The following is a 15,345-nucleotide window of genomic DNA, read 5'->3' on the forward strand; positions in this document are numbered from 1 at the left end:
AGTATTTTCCAATAAAATTTTTGGACATTTAGGTCTGTCTTTTTCACAGATTAAGAATCAGTGATCACTTTGAATTTGAGTATATACAATTTCAGTGTCTTCTCCACCTTTTCTTTATTGTGAAGAGCTGTGGGGCTTTTAGTGAATAAAGTAAATTAAGGCCTCAATGTTCAGTCAGTTCTTTGATTATGTAGTTAAGTTTACCATGAGAAGGGATTATGCCACTTGATAAGAACAAGTTTACAGTCTTGATAGTGGTGTGTTCTGCGTGTGTTACCTAATGTCATAACATAATATATGACATACCTTGACAAAGATGATTATTTTCATCTGACATAATATTTAAGTTTGATTATTAAAAATATAGAAATCAGTTGAAAATCTGACCAGACACTTGTTTTCTCTTTGGACAACTAAATAGTACTCATTTTCTTATATTGGAAAAGGAGATAAGCCTAAATTATTCTTGTTTGTACGTAATCTACCCATAGGTAATAATGAAAGCATGTGTTAACATTAGAATTTTAAAATTCCAACTAATCATTACAACAGCAATGGTACTTTTAACACAATAGAAAGGTTCTCACATTTTTACAGGGAATGAAGAATTGGATTTATTAAAGTACAATTCATAAATGTGAAGTAATGTAATTCTTTGTATTTTAAAAAGTATATCTAGCTCTTCCTTGTCTGTCTTTAACATAGTAGTAAATATATTTATTCTAAAGAGTGCAACAGGACTGAAGCTTGGGAGCCCAGGGTGCTAGCCTCCTGCCCAGACCTCCATTCACCCTTGCTTCCTGGAGCAGGTCGCTGTCTATCCCAGGCCTTTTTGCACACATCCACTTAAAGCAGAGATGAATTCAACCCAGTGAAATAAAGAAATTTCCTCCAAAATGCAGTAAGTCAAAAGAAATTGAATGCATACCTCTAGGAAGTCAAGAGTCATAAAAAAATTGCCTTTGAAATTTTGTTTAATGCTTAATCATGAACATTTTGAATTTCACTCTGTGATATTTAATTTTAAGTAAATAAATACAAATATTTTTAAAATTACTTTGGAAGGCCTAAAATTTTCTTGAAAGATTTATCCCATGGAATCTCCTAGACACTCTTTGACACATTTATTGCACACTACAGTTGTGAATGTTTTCTCTACAGAAGCCTTTTCCTGCTGTTAATACTCTCTGTGCTACACACATCAGATAATTTCTCAAGAATACGGTATTTTCCTATTCATATCCATGCTTCTGAATCCATAACAGATTGGTGGCCCAAGCAGACCCCATAAGACCCAACTGACTTCATACACATGTATCATTTGGAAAAGTTGGTTAATTTGTGATAATTTAAATCATAATGATAGTTTTAAAGAACACTATAATATTTAGTAAAGTTAAATTTTTATCTTTTTTTTTAATTTTTATCTTTATTCAATAGATATAAAGTCAGTTATCTTCTTGCTTTTGAAAAAAGAATAATTGCATGCTCACCAACATATGATATTATATACTTAGTAAACTTGATTCATAGTGAAATTTTTTTTAAATGCCTTTTTCCCCCCAAGATTTTATTTATTTATTCATGAGAGACACAGAGAGAGAGGCAGAGACATAGATAGAGGGAGAAGCAGGCTTCCCACAGGGAGCCCGATGCGGGACTCAATCCTAGGACCTTGGGATCATGCCCTGAGCCGAAGGCAGACACTCAACCACTGAGTACCCAGGCATCCATTAAAAATGTTTTCTATTGCTTAAATATAAAGAGCTGCTTTTAAAGACTTTGTAAAAACATAAAATAAGCTTAAGATAGTCAGAATTTACAGATTTTAGCTATAAATGTTATAATTTTGCATCATTACTAGTCACCTTGATTAAAATGCTAACCATTAAAATGATAGAGCAGCCTTAGATTTTGGTCAAAATTAAAATAGTTTGATCTTTTAAATCAAGAAATCAAAACCCTGTCTTATCATTATAGGATATTCTTTATAAAGGGTTTTGGTATGATTTTCTTTTTTTTAATATTTTATTTATTTATTCATGGCAGATACAGAGAGGCAGAGACATAGGGAGAGGGAGAAGCAGGCTCCCTGCAGGGAGCCTGATGCAGCACTTGATCCCAGGACCCCAGGATCATGCCCTGAGCCAAAGGTAGATGCTCAGCCACTAAGCCACTCAGGTGCCCCTCGTTATGATTTTCTAAGACTTAGAGCATTTGATTTTAGGAAATACAGTTCTGGCATTCTATTAATTTATACTCTACTAGCCTAGAAAATAATAATTTAAATCATTGATGTTTTTATAAGAATAAGAATTTTGAACAGAACTATCACTCACCAATTTGGAAAACAAATATCATTTGTACTTTTAGAGCAAAAATATAATTCCATAAATTCTGTGTCAGACTCTCTGGGTCTACATTGTGTCCCTGTTGCTTGGTAACTTTACACAAGTTATTTAACCTGTCTGTTTTGATTCTTCATCTGCAAAATAGTACTTACTTCATAGAATTTCATAAGAATTAAATGGAAAATATATTTTAAGTATTTAGAATGATGCTAGTACTTCCTAAGCTCTATAAATGTGTTAGCTCTTGTTACTGTGCATGCATGCATATGCATTCCTATATGCATTTCTGCTCTTGACAGGTAGTGACAGGCTTTTGAGAAAGTTAAAATTTGTAACACCTAAAATATCTGTTTCTACAGGGATACCAGGGGGCAAATGGGGATTTTTCCTCTAGGCCTGGGCCTACATTTGGTTGGGGAAAAAGGCACCTATTTCTGATTTGCACGAAAGTGCCAAACAAACCACCAGTGGCTCTCTCAGTCCATTCGGGCTACTAAATACCACATCCGAGTGGCTTAAACAATAACCATTTATTTCTCATGGTTCCAGAGGCTAGAAGTCCAACATCAAGGCACCAGCAGACTTGGTAGCTGGCGAGGTCCTGATTCTTGGTTTATGGAAGTTGTATCCTCATATGGAAGAAGGGTCAAGGGAGCTCTTTCAGGCTACTTCTTTGTAAGGGTGCTAATTCCATCCATAAGGGCTCCCACCTCCTGACTTAATCAGCTCCCGAAACCCCACCATCAAATTCTGTCACATTAGGGATTAGGTTTCAACATGAATTTTGGGAGGAACACAAACATTTCATCTATAGCAGTGGTCTTCATAATGTATAAACTTTTTCTGGAAGCCATAAATTGTCCTTTCACATTTTTCTTCAAAAATTGAAGATATACTTGTGAGTTTGTGCATGGGGAGGTTCTAGGACTTGATACTCTGAAAGTTAAGCCTCAGCCAAGTTACTTGTTTAACTTCCTGAAATGATGTGTAAGACATTTAAAATTGGGAAAAATAATTCTTTTAGGGTGGTACAAGATTATCATTCCACTTTTATAGGTTCAGGTTCTCAATGCCTATAAACTTTAGTATCTTGATTATCAGTTAATCAGTATTAATTGTTTGGTAGAAGAAGCAACTTATTTAATTTCTTAGACCACATTCTCAGAATTATTTGGAATTACTGGAGTAATAACTATATAAGATTTTTATTATTTATTGGTGCCTTAGTGGGTAAGTGTTAAAATCTAAATCTGTTTTTTTAAGAAATAGTGAATATTGATTATTAATAATTAGGCCATTTGGCATTCTGATACCTATTATCTTTTTCCTGATTTTTTTTTTTTTTAAGTAAGCTCTAAGCCCAGTGTGGGGCTTGAATTCACAACCCCGAGATGAAGAGTCCCATGCTCCACCGACTGAGCCAGCCAGGCATCCCTCTAATATTTATTTTCATTTTATCTTCTAGATGAACCAACAAGCCCTAGCATTGATCATGACCTTGCACACATCCCTGCTTCTGCTGTCATCTCAGCCTCCACTCCCCAGGCACCTCAGGCACCCCAGGCACCCCAGGCACCCTCCATAGCAATGGTCCCACCCAGCCTCACCACGTCGGCTCCTTTAATTCGTCGCCAGCTCTCCCATGACCAGGGTACGTTTCAGTGAGTTGCTATGCAAACCATCTCTCTTTCTCAGTTTTCCACTTAGAATGCTATGACAAACTGATCTCACTATGAAAAGGATCTGGAAACCACTTGCAAATGTCTAAATGTTGGCTTTTAATTACAGAATCTGTCGGACCTCCCAGTCTCGATGCCCAGCCCAGCTCAAAGACCGAAAGATCAAAATCCTATGATGAGGGCCTGGATGATTACAGAGAAGATGCAAAATTGTAAGTCTCAAGCATATCATCTTAAATATTTGTCAGTATTTGGTCAGACTTTGACATATAAATACTGAATTTTAATGATTTCTTTTATATTTTTAACTTTATAACATTAGAAATGCAAATAAAAAAATAAAGTTGTTATTCAGTAATATATGCAGTTGAATTTTTAACATTAATATTTAAAAATTGGTAATACACAAACATAATGCAAAAAATATTAGTATTAAACAATCAGTGCTACTATAGGTCTCTGGCCACCCAGATCTCTTCTCAGACATAACTATGTTACTGTTTCCTGAGCTATTCTCTGCATAAAATCACTTACACGTGTTTAGGCATATATGTGTGTATTACATATCCTAATTATTTTTACAAACCAATGATAGATGCTAAACAAATGACTGATTGCGGAGATCATCCAGTGTGTATATTCCCGGCTCACTCTTTTTCATGATTGTTTCATTTTCTACTGAATAGTTTTACTAATATATATCTGTCAATTTATATTCTATAAATAGACATTTAGATTGAATCTTATGCTACTGCAAACAATACTTCAGTGATTATATTTGTATATAGTTAATTTAGTATATAAGTGAGTATAATTGGAAGAAAGATTGTTACATCAAGAGGGTGTGTGTTTTTTATTTTAATATGTATTGTTAGCCACTCTCCTTAAAGTTTATAACAAACCAGATTCCCACCAACAGTGTACGGAAGTCTCTGCTCCTCACCAGCACAGCATTTACCTAACATTTGATGTTTTTGTAAATCTAATGGTATCACATTGTAGCTTTTTTGTTGTTGTTGCTTTTTTTTTTTTTTTTTAAGATTTTTATTTATGTATTTAAGAAAGAGTATAAGCAGGGGGAGGAGAGAGGCAGAGGGAGAAGTAGACTCCCCGCTGAGCAGGGAGTCCCATGTGGGGCTCCATCCCAGGACCCTGAAATCATGACCTGAGCTGAAGGCAGACACGTAACCGACTGAGCCACCTCACATTATAGTTTTTATTTGAAAATTTCTTATTGTTAATTGAACATTGTTTCATATATATTTAAGAGAGATTTCTATTTTCCCATGAACTGCTTGTTCATGTCTTCTGCTCTTCCCAACTGCTTTTCCTAATTGACTTCTGGGGGCTCTTTATATAAAGGGCTCTTTTCTGAGATAAGTGTTGCAAGTCTTTTCCCAATTCAGTATTTTTCATTGGATTTTAAGTTTTTTTTAGACTGTGCAAAAATGTCAAACTTTTTCTTTGCAGTCAAATTTAGAATTTTTTTTAATGGCCTTCAGATTTTGAGTCATTGAAAAAGTGCTTCCTGCAGAATACAACAAAATTCTTCCATGTTTGCCTCTCAAATTTATGGGGGTTTTTTTTTGTCTTTTTTTGTATATTTACAACTGTGATTCACCTGGAGCTTATTTTATTTCAATTAGTGAAATAAAGGCCAACTTTATATTTTCCAGTGTCTCTCAGTTGTGCCCAAAGCATCTATTGAATGTTGTATTTTTCCCACTGATATTTCATCTTTATTAAATACTAAATTATTATATGTATATATAGTTTTATATTTAGCCTCCATTCTGTTCTATTGATTTATCTGTCTACTCATGTACACCAGATTCCGTTAATTGCAGTGGGTTTTTTTTTATTTTTTATTTTTTATTTTTATTTTTATTTTTTTTTAAGTTTTTATTTTATTTTTTTATTTTTTTATTTTTTTAATTTATTTTTTATTGGTGTTCAATTTACTAACATACAGAATAACCCCCAGTGCCCGTCACCCATTCACTCCCACCCCCCACCCTCCTCCCCTTCTACCACCCCTAGTTCGTTTCCCAGAGTTAGCAGTCTTTACGTTCTGTCTCCCTTTCTGATATTTCCCACACATTTCTTCTCCCTTCCCTTATATTCCCTTTCACTACAGTGGGTTTTTTTTTAATATTTTATTTATTTATTCATGAGAGACACAGAGAGAAAGAGGCAGAGACACAGGCAGAGGGAGAAGCAGGCTCCACACAGAAGATCCCGATGTGGGATTCGATCCCGAGTCTCCAGGATCATACCCTGGGCTGAAGGCAGTCGCTCAACTGCTGAGCCATCCAGGCGTCCCTAATTGCATTGGTTTTATTATGTTTTTATTATTGATGGAACTGTTCTCTCATGACTGTGTTTTTTCTGAATTCTCCTGGCTATTTTTGTTTATTTTACTATTTGAACTTTAAAGTCAATTTTCTAGTTCTTAAATTTTTATGGATATTTTTAGTGACATGGTGTTTTAACTTATAAAATTAAGGAACATTGACATTTTATGATTTTGAATCTTCGGTCAAAGAACTTTTTTTTTTTAAGATTTTATTTATGTATTCATGAGAGACACAGAGCAAGAGGCAGAGACATAGACAGAGGGAGAAGCAGGGAACCTAATATGGGACTCGATCCCAGGACCTCGGGATCGACCTGAGCCAAAGGCAGATGCTCAACCACTGAGCCACCCAGGTGCCCCAAATAATCTTTTTTATCAGAGTATTTTTGTATAGATTCTCTGAAGCTTCCATTTAATGATTATTTATATTCCAATTATAGCAGTTCTTCCTGGACCAACTACATGGGGGAAGTTTGTGTGAGGTGTGGCCAGAGCAGTGGTCCAAGCCAATAGGAATTCAAAATGTTGAATTTCCAAGCTATTTTAACCTTTACTTTTTCCTTACTAAAAGATGGCATCAACTGCCACATTTCAGAGTCTACTTCACCCTGCACAAAGCCACATACTGCTTCCTGCAAAAATAACAGAACTGCATGTTTCCTTTTTTCTTTTTCATATCCCTTATATCCATGGTGATGAGTGAGGCTCCCGTCACCAGCCCAGGCACCCTGTTTCCCATTGTTCCAAATACGGGGAGGTTTTGACCTCTCAGGGAGCACTGCAGTTTTGTTTGAGATATGCAACCAGTGATGTCCTTATTCTGTATCCATTCTTTCCTTCACCTCATTTAACACCCATCTTCATTTACGTATATTTATATTGTGGTTCAGAGTTACAGTGTCTCCTGATACTATTGCAGATGGAGTTTGCATAGCTATTTCTGGTTATCTTGTTGGGGTGATTTGAAATGGGACGGCAATGCCATCTTTACTCACATCTTATAGTTCTAAATTCCTTAAAATGAATTTTGAATTAAAAAAATCTTTTGGGGCACCCAGTGGCTCAGTGGTTGAGCATCTACCTTCGGCTCAGGTCATGCTCCCAGGGTTTTGGGATAAAGCCCCAGGCTCCCTGCTCGATGAGAAGTCGGCTTCTCCCTCTCCCTCTGCTGCTCCCCGTTTGTGTGCTCTCTCTCTGTCAAATAAATAAAATCTAAAAAAAAAAACTTTGTCCCCCAAAGTTAAATTATTTTGAATTGTTAAAGCAAGCCTATCTTCAGAAGCCCTAAACCTTTTCAGTGGCAGCAGCTGGTCTCAAACCAAAGCATCCGGAATGTGGTTGGTGGGAGGAGTGGTGGGCTGGGACTGGCCCTGACCACACTCTTCCTGCCACATTATCAATCCTTAACACCGTGGGAACCCTTAACAGAGCACTGCGACTGTGGATAACTAATAATTTATTCTAAAGCTCAGTGTTCAGCCTGAGTAATTTTTTTTTTCTTTCATCTAAAAGGAAGGATAAAATCTCACACTTCATGCAGAGACCATTTTAATTTACCAGATCCACTAAGGAAACTTCTATCATGGAATCAAAAGTGTCAGTACTTAATACAATTAGCTGTTTTTCTCATTTGCATTGCACAGTGAACATTTAACATGATAATGATAAAATGTCAGCTTATCGTTGAAAGGTTATTTGTAATGGTCAACTTGTTTTTACATCTTTAAGGTGTTATGCACTTACTGCAAATATTTATGTGCTTTTTTTCTAACAGGTCCTTTAAGCACGTTTCTAGCCTGAAGGGAATCAAGGTTGGTATTCAGTATTTTTTAAGTATCAGCAAATGATCAGTGTTTCTATTTACCTTTGCTTACTTTGGCTCTTCATAAGGAATTGTTTCTATTATCCTATATTCTGTGAGTTTCAGGTGCATTGGGAATATTAATTACATATTATGTATTATGTGTTCTTTTCTAATTTCTAAACATGTTCAAGTATATAATACACATCATGCTGATTTTTCTCACGTTATCAGTCTACGGCCAAAAATCTAACTACCCAGCAATCCTGTATTTTGTTGAATGCATATTTTTCTCTCCTCAAAATTATTATTTCAGGCCTCCCTTCCACCTTCCTGTCCTCTCCCATCTACTCTTCCCTCATACTTCATTGAAAACACACACCAAAAGCTGTTAGACAGGAATTTTCTTGTTCTACATTCCCCAAAAATGTTAGCCATCTTCATTTGTGCCCATAGTTTCTGCCCTCCTTACTCATGTTCTTATAATATCTGTGTATCTGGAACCTGATTCTGTGAAAAACCTAAATCCGCATTTCTTCTTTGGATTCAGTCACTTTTCACTTTCTCAAGATCCCTCTCTCCTCTGTAGAATCACTCTTGCCAGTGGCTCATTCACTCTTGCCAGGGGCTCATTCACCATCATATAAGCACATTCTGCTATTTACTATATATATTTTTTTAAAAACCTCCCTTGAATCCACATCTACCTCTATTTCCTATGCCTATCTTCTCTTCCATGTTTCACGTTAAAACTCCTTGAAAAAATTGTTCACCTCCTCACATCATGTCTTTCTCAACTAACACACACCAGGCTGACACTGTTCACGCTAAGGTGACTAGTGACATTCAAGTTCCAAAACTAATGGTTATCTTTGATTTTTAACCTCTTTGACTTTTCAGTAGTCTCCAACACAATTTCCCGCTCCCTTCCTAAAATATTTTCTTCGGCTGGTTTCCATTCTGCTTCTGCCCAATATTTAAAATGGTGGAATGTCTAGAACTGGTTCTGACCCTTTCTTCTCTAGCTACCCTCATTGCCAACATGATCTTATCCAGAAGTCTCTCAAAGTTTATACTGTAGCCCTGGCTTCTTCCCCGGACTGCAGCTCATTGAGGCTGACATCTTTATGTGAGTGTTTAACAGGCAGTCAAGGTTTAATGGCCAAAGAGATCTGGATTACCCCCGCCATATTTCCACCAGTTTTCCCCATCTCACTAAGTCTACTTCACTCAGTTGTTCAAGGCCCAAATCTGGGAAATAGCCTTGTTGCTTCTTCCCTCACCCTCACCCCCATATCAAGTATTATCCACTCTACCTCCAGGAAGGACACACCCTGAAGCTTTACATTCCTCTCTATTTTCACTTAAGTTACTTAAGCCCAGCCACCATCATTCTTCACTTGGATTCCTACAGTAACACCTTTTCTGATGGGTAGAGAATCCATTCTTCAGGTGGCAAGCAGAGTGACCTCTGAACTGGGATCTGATAATGTTACCCCTTTGATTCATTACCTATTCACTTCCCATCACACTTTCTACCATGGCCTAAAAGACCCTAAACAATCTATTAATTAGCTGTTTCTCTCAGTGAACATTTAAAATGAAAAGTAAGGGGCACCTGGGTGGCTCAGTTGGTTAAGCGTCTGCCTTCAGCTCAGGTCATGATTTCAGGGGCCTGGAATCAAGCTCTGGGTCAGGCTCCCTGCTCATTTGGGAGCCTGCTTCTCCCTCTCCCCCTGCTTCCATTCCCTGGTTGCTCATACTCTCTTGCTCCCTCTCTCTGTCTCTCAAATGAAATCTTAAAAATTGAATAAAATAAAATGATAATGGTAAACATACTTACTCATTAGCTATACATTCTCCCTGAACTTTTCTCTTTCCTGACCTTTCATAGATGGCCCCTTTAAAAATTTTTCATCCACATTTCATTTCAGATATTCTTTCTTCAGGAGGCCCTGCCACTGCACCACCAACTTCTAGCCACAATGCAGTCATTTGTTACTGCGTCTCTGTGTTCCTTTCCCAAATGGCACTAATCACAGTCTGATCATTTTGTATTTTTTAATTCTAATTTGTCTTTTCTCATTAACATATGAGCTCGGGAGCAGAAAAATTATACTATTTCCATTATTTTTTAATGATTAAAAATTCCTGCAGACAACTTTTAAAAAATGACAGTAGCCAATTTGCTTTTTTTTTAAATAAGACTAGAAATTTTTCTAATGTAATTAATAATGGTAGTATTTAAAAAAAAAAAAAAATCCTTCAGGGTAGCCCCGGTGGCCCAGTGGTTTAGCGCTGCCTTCAGCCCACAGTGTGATCCTGAAGACCCGGGATCGAGTCCCACATCAGGCTCCCTGCATGGGGGAGCCTGCTTCTCCCTCTGCCTGTGTCTCTGCCTCTCTCTGTCTGTCATGAATAAATAAATAAAATATTTTAAAAAATAATAATAATCCTTCATTTGGAATATTAAAGATTTTTTTTCAGCAAAGCAATTTTAGTGGGCACATGTTGATAAAGGAAAAAGCTGGTGTCTTACTCTATTTTCTTGGCTTTTTCTATAGATCTTAGACAGTCAGAAGTCATCAGAAGACTCTGGGTCCAGGAAGGATTCTTCCTCAGAGGTTTTCAGTGATGCTGCCAAAGAAGGGTGGCTTCACTTCCGACCACTCATCACCGACAAGGGCAAGGTAGTACGGTCTCTCGAGCAGATGAAATGCAAGCCCTGCAAAATAGCATGTAAAGTCTGCACAGATAAAATGACAAATTATTCATAAGAGGGAGTGAAAAATATTACTTCCAAATAACTTTTTCTACATGAAGGAAAATTATTTTTCAAAAATTCAAATCGTTGACTTAATTTCATATTTTTTCATTCTGTATATCAACTGCAAATGGGATATACAGTCTTATATTTTGCAAACAACAACAAAAAAATAGAGAAATCAGGACACCTGGGTGGCTAGTGGTTCAGCATCAATCTGCCTTTGGCTCAGGGTATGATCCTGGGGTCCTGGGATTGAGTCCTATATCAGGCTCCCCAAAGGGAACCTACTTCTCCCTCTGCCTATATCTCTGCCTCTCTCTGTGTATCTCTCATGAATAAATAAATAAAATCTTTTAAAAAGAGAGAGAGAGAAATCAAAGTATTTAAGAAGGAACTCAGCTTTTCTTATTAAATAGTTTATTAGCAATAGATTTTCGCAGAATCTTCCTTTAGGGAGTGGCAGTTCTCCATATTAATAATTTCAGATTTTTAATTGAGCTTTTCCCAGTTTTTTCTTTTAAATTGCCTTTATAAATTTCTTCTTAACTTTATTTTATAAATATTGAGTTATGTAAATGAATACCACAATGTCTACATGCTTCATTAAGTAGGTTTCAATACAAAAAAACCTTTGCCATATTATAATTTCTTATAATATGTGGGCAGATTATTTATAAAAAAAATTTAGTTCTGTCAAAAGAGTATAACTTTTACAAAAACCCACCTTGGGGGCAGCCCGGGCGGCTCAGCGGTTTAGTGCTGCCTTCAGCCCAGGGTGTGGTCCTGGAGTCCTGGGATCGAGTCCCACGTCAGGCTCCCTGCATGGAGCCTGCTTCTCCCTCTGCCTGTGTCTATGCCTCTCTGTGTGTGTGTGTCTCTCATGAATAAATAAATAAAATCTTAAAAAAAAAAAAAAAACCCACCTTGGGTATGGATATTGTTGCTTGACCATATAAAGTTGATCAATTTTGTTAGTTTAATTCATTACTCATACGTATGGTTTTGGGAGTGTTACATAGTGTTTGTCATTTGCATGATCTGGGACTTGTTTTAAGCCTTACCCTCCCTCAAAAGATTTTTCTGATGGATTTTTTCCTGTTTTCTATTCTCTTAGCATTTTTATATATTTTATATATTTTGCTACTCTTGTTTTGCCTTTATTCAGTATATCTTAATTACTTTGTGAACAATAAAACAGGTTTTTTTGCCCCCAACCAAGTTAGAGTTGAGATTTCACTATCCTTGATTTCGATATGAATACCTTGCCTTGCTTGGTTTACCCTCCACCGTGTTTGTCATTCCTCTTCTAACAAATGCATTGAGAATCAGACATGCACTACATACACTTGGTGTACATTTGTGTGTGTTAAAAGTGTTGCTTGATGTGTTTATCCTGTCACAAGGATTGAGCCAAGCATCAAGCATCCCTGAACTGTTTCATGTTTTCCAGCGAGTTGGTGGAAGCATTCGGCCATGGAAACAGATGTATGTTGTGCTTCGGGGCCATTCACTTTACCTGTACAAAGATAAAAGAGAACAGATGACTCCATCCGAGGAAGAACAGCCCATCAGCGTCAATGCCTGCTTAATAGACATCTCTTACAGTGAGACCAAGAGGAAAAATGTGTTTCGACTCACCACATCAGACTGTGAATGCCTATTTCAGGCTGAAGACAGAGATGACATGCTAGCATGGATCAAGACCATCCAGGAGAGCAGTAACCTCAACGAAGAGGTGTGTGTACAAAGTTATGTGGGTAAAACTAGAGTCTTTCATGACTTTTTTCTTAGGAAGACTGAAAGAATCTGAAACATCATTTTAGAAAATTAAAATATGCTATTTTCACTTGAAAAATTGATCAAAAGGAAAATTTAAGTGTACCTATTTTATAATATACTCACTTATTTGAAAATCATCATAACTGAACTACAAAAATAGATAATTCATATATTTTGCATGCTTTCTCGGAAGCAGGATCAGGAAATCCTAGTTCCCCATCCTGGTCATTATGACTAAATTATTCCAGATTTGGTTCCTTATCACAGAAACAGAACTATTGTGGGCCTTAAGTTATAGTGAAAATACTTATCAAAACAAATTACTATATAAATGTAAAAAGATATGGTATGAGGATTTTCGTTCATGGAGATACACAGTCAAGAAAAATACAGTAGAGCCTGCTATAATATAGTCACTAGCTTCTAAGAAAACGTGCATTTTCAGAAATCTTGTGAAAAGCCAGTTTTTGTGTTTTTTTTTTTAAGAGGGAAATGTTTGGGGACTTGAGAGTTTCTGGCTCACAGCCATCAAGTAATTTTTTTACAACAGGGGTTGATAATGTAGTGCTAACAGTGTATGTAATTATGAACTTGACAGAGCAAATGCCACAGTGATTAAGTCTAGCTTTTGCTCAAGAGTATCCTTTCATATCATTAACACGGTTTTTTTTACATGTTGTTCTCACTTTTTGTCCTCATTGTTATGACATAAAGAAGCCCAATGTTCTTTTCCCTTAACTCACGGGACACTGGGACACCTACATTACTGTAAGGTTATGCAAATTATGTTCTCTAATATAATATAGTCATTTCCATTATGTACAATTCAGATTATGAAAACTTAGGCCATAGGAAGAATGACTGCTTTTTTCTCTGACAGTTTATCCCCTACCTTGTTTGTGGTTAAAAATTAACATCAGATCCCTGTCGATTTAACTTTTGTTCTACAAGCATTGTAAAGAGAGCATCAGACCTGAATTTTTTCAAAGTAAATAGAGAAAGTAAGAGTGTTCTACATGAATAAGTCTCAACAACTGTATGAATGTGTCCTATTACTGTCATCACCATTTTGCAAACAAGGACACTGTCAAAGGGGGGCTACATAATTTCCATAAGGTCACACAGCTACTGAGTGTCAGGGCTGGGATTTAAACCCAGGTGATTTCACTCTAGATCTTAACCATTTGATCTCCTAGCTGATAAGTAGGAAGAGTATTTGAACTCAAGATCTTTGTCTCCAAAGCCTGTATTTGTAAATTTTACTGTTCATTATAATCAAAATGAAACAGGTAAAAAAAAAAAAAGAAAGTTAATACATGTCAATGTCCAATTAGAAAAAAAATCATTACTTCATGATTAAATCTGACTTTACCATATAGCATATTATAAAAGCTAACCTGGTAAGGTTGAAAAGCTCAGTGTTGGGCTTTTTCTCTTCTGATAATCTAGTAAGTGCCACTTCTGACACTAAATGACTCTGTCTCACTACTCCTATAAGTTCATCATTAACAAATCTTGACCTCATTTTTCCATCTTTTATACAACTGTATTATTTTGAAATGCTGATCATTCTTTCTTGTATTAGAAAAAAACTGGCCCACTGCTTCCCAGTCATTTATAAAGAAATGTCAGATCAATAAATTTAAGCACCTGCTGTTTGCTGATACTAATTCTGGATATTGTAGGGGTACAAAAAATAAACAGAAAGCTCTTTTGGCAGTGGATGGGGGCGCGGAGGGCACTTGGATCATTTATTGCATAGGGATGTTGGGTGGCAATGCTGAACAGGGGTTTTTAAAAGAACTCCACTGAGAGTATATAGGGGCTGTATTGGCTAAGCAGTGCAATACAATAAAGAGCCTCAAAAAAGTATGATCCCTCTTTGTGTTTAAAATTGACTTTCTAATTTTACCTCCTGTCTGTTCTGTAGGACACTGGAGTGACTAACAGGGATCTAATTAGCCGCAGAATAAAAGAATATAATAGTCTGATGAGGTGAGAATCCTACCATGCCTACAAGTTAATTTGGAGGTAAAATATCTAATTGTTGGAGCACCTGGGTGACTCAGTCGGCTGGGTGTGTCTGCCTTCAGCTCTAGTCCTGATCCCAGGATTCTGGGATCAACCCCACATCGTCATCTGGCTCCCTGCTCTGTGGGGAGTCTGCTTCTCCCTCTGCAGCTCCCCCTGCTTGTGCACTCACTCTCTCTGTCAAATAAATAAATAAAATCTTAAAATAAATAATTGTTAAGAAATGTTTATCTCTTTCAGCAGCAAAGCAGAACAGTTGCCAAAAACACCTCGCCAGAGTCTCAGCATTCGGCAGACTCTGCTTGGTGCTAAATCAGAGCCAAAGACTCAAAGTCCACACTCTCCCAAGGAAGAGTCAGAACGGAAACTTCTCACTAAAGGTACTGATGCTAGTGTTTCTGGATAAATTTAACAAATACAATGGTTTAAAGTTGGGATTTTAAAGGTATTTCGTGGGGCACCTGGGTGGCTCAGTTGGTTAAGTGTCCGACTCTTGCTTTTGGCTCAGCTCATGATCTCAGGCTCATGAGATCGAGCCCCATGTGGGGCTCCATCCTGAGCATGGAGCCTGCTTAAGATGT

General features: G+C 36.8%; 1 protein-coding gene and 1 long non-coding RNA gene across 18 annotated transcripts in view; one reads left to right on the forward strand and one right to left on the reverse strand.

Annotated features, from left to right (window-relative positions):
* LOC140633185 (uncharacterized) overlaps positions 1-13,255 on the reverse strand; it is an 82,540-nt gene extending 69,285 nt beyond the window's left edge. The window contains exons 1-2 of one of the 3 annotated variants that reach the window (XR_012030808.1): positions 11,679-13,255; positions 10,727-10,933 (exon numbers count right to left, since the gene is read on the reverse strand). This is a non-coding gene — a long non-coding RNA (uncharacterized lncRNA). The remainder of the gene's footprint in view (positions 1-10,726; positions 10,934-11,678) is intronic. The other 2 variants (XR_012030806.1, XR_012030807.1) reach the window with 2 other exon arrangements.
* ARHGAP21 (Rho GTPase activating protein 21) overlaps positions 1-15,345 on the forward strand; it is a 136,324-nt gene that overhangs the window by 107,654 nt on the left and 13,325 nt on the right. For 11 of the 15 annotated variants that reach the window (XM_072825328.1, XM_072825336.1, XM_072825337.1 and 8 more), the window contains 7 exons: positions 3,817-4,002; positions 4,140-4,242; positions 8,161-8,197; positions 10,752-10,877; positions 12,405-12,689; positions 14,664-14,728; positions 15,005-15,144. In XM_072825328.1, the coding sequence (XP_072681429.1) occupies positions 3,817-4,002; positions 4,140-4,242; positions 8,161-8,197; positions 10,752-10,877; positions 12,405-12,689; positions 14,664-14,728; positions 15,005-15,144 (942 nt within the window). The remainder of the gene's footprint in view (positions 1-3,816; positions 4,003-4,139; positions 4,243-8,160; positions 8,198-10,751; positions 10,878-12,404; positions 12,690-14,663; positions 14,729-15,004; positions 15,145-15,345) is intronic. The other 4 variants (XM_072825330.1, XM_072825335.1, XM_072825326.1 and 1 more) reach the window with 1 other exon arrangement.

This window comes from Canis lupus, chromosome 5 (genome assembly GCF_048164855.1).
Source record: "Canis lupus baileyi chromosome 5, mCanLup2.hap1, whole genome shotgun sequence".
NCBI classification, from domain to species: domain Eukaryota; kingdom Metazoa; phylum Chordata; class Mammalia; order Carnivora; family Canidae; genus Canis; species Canis lupus.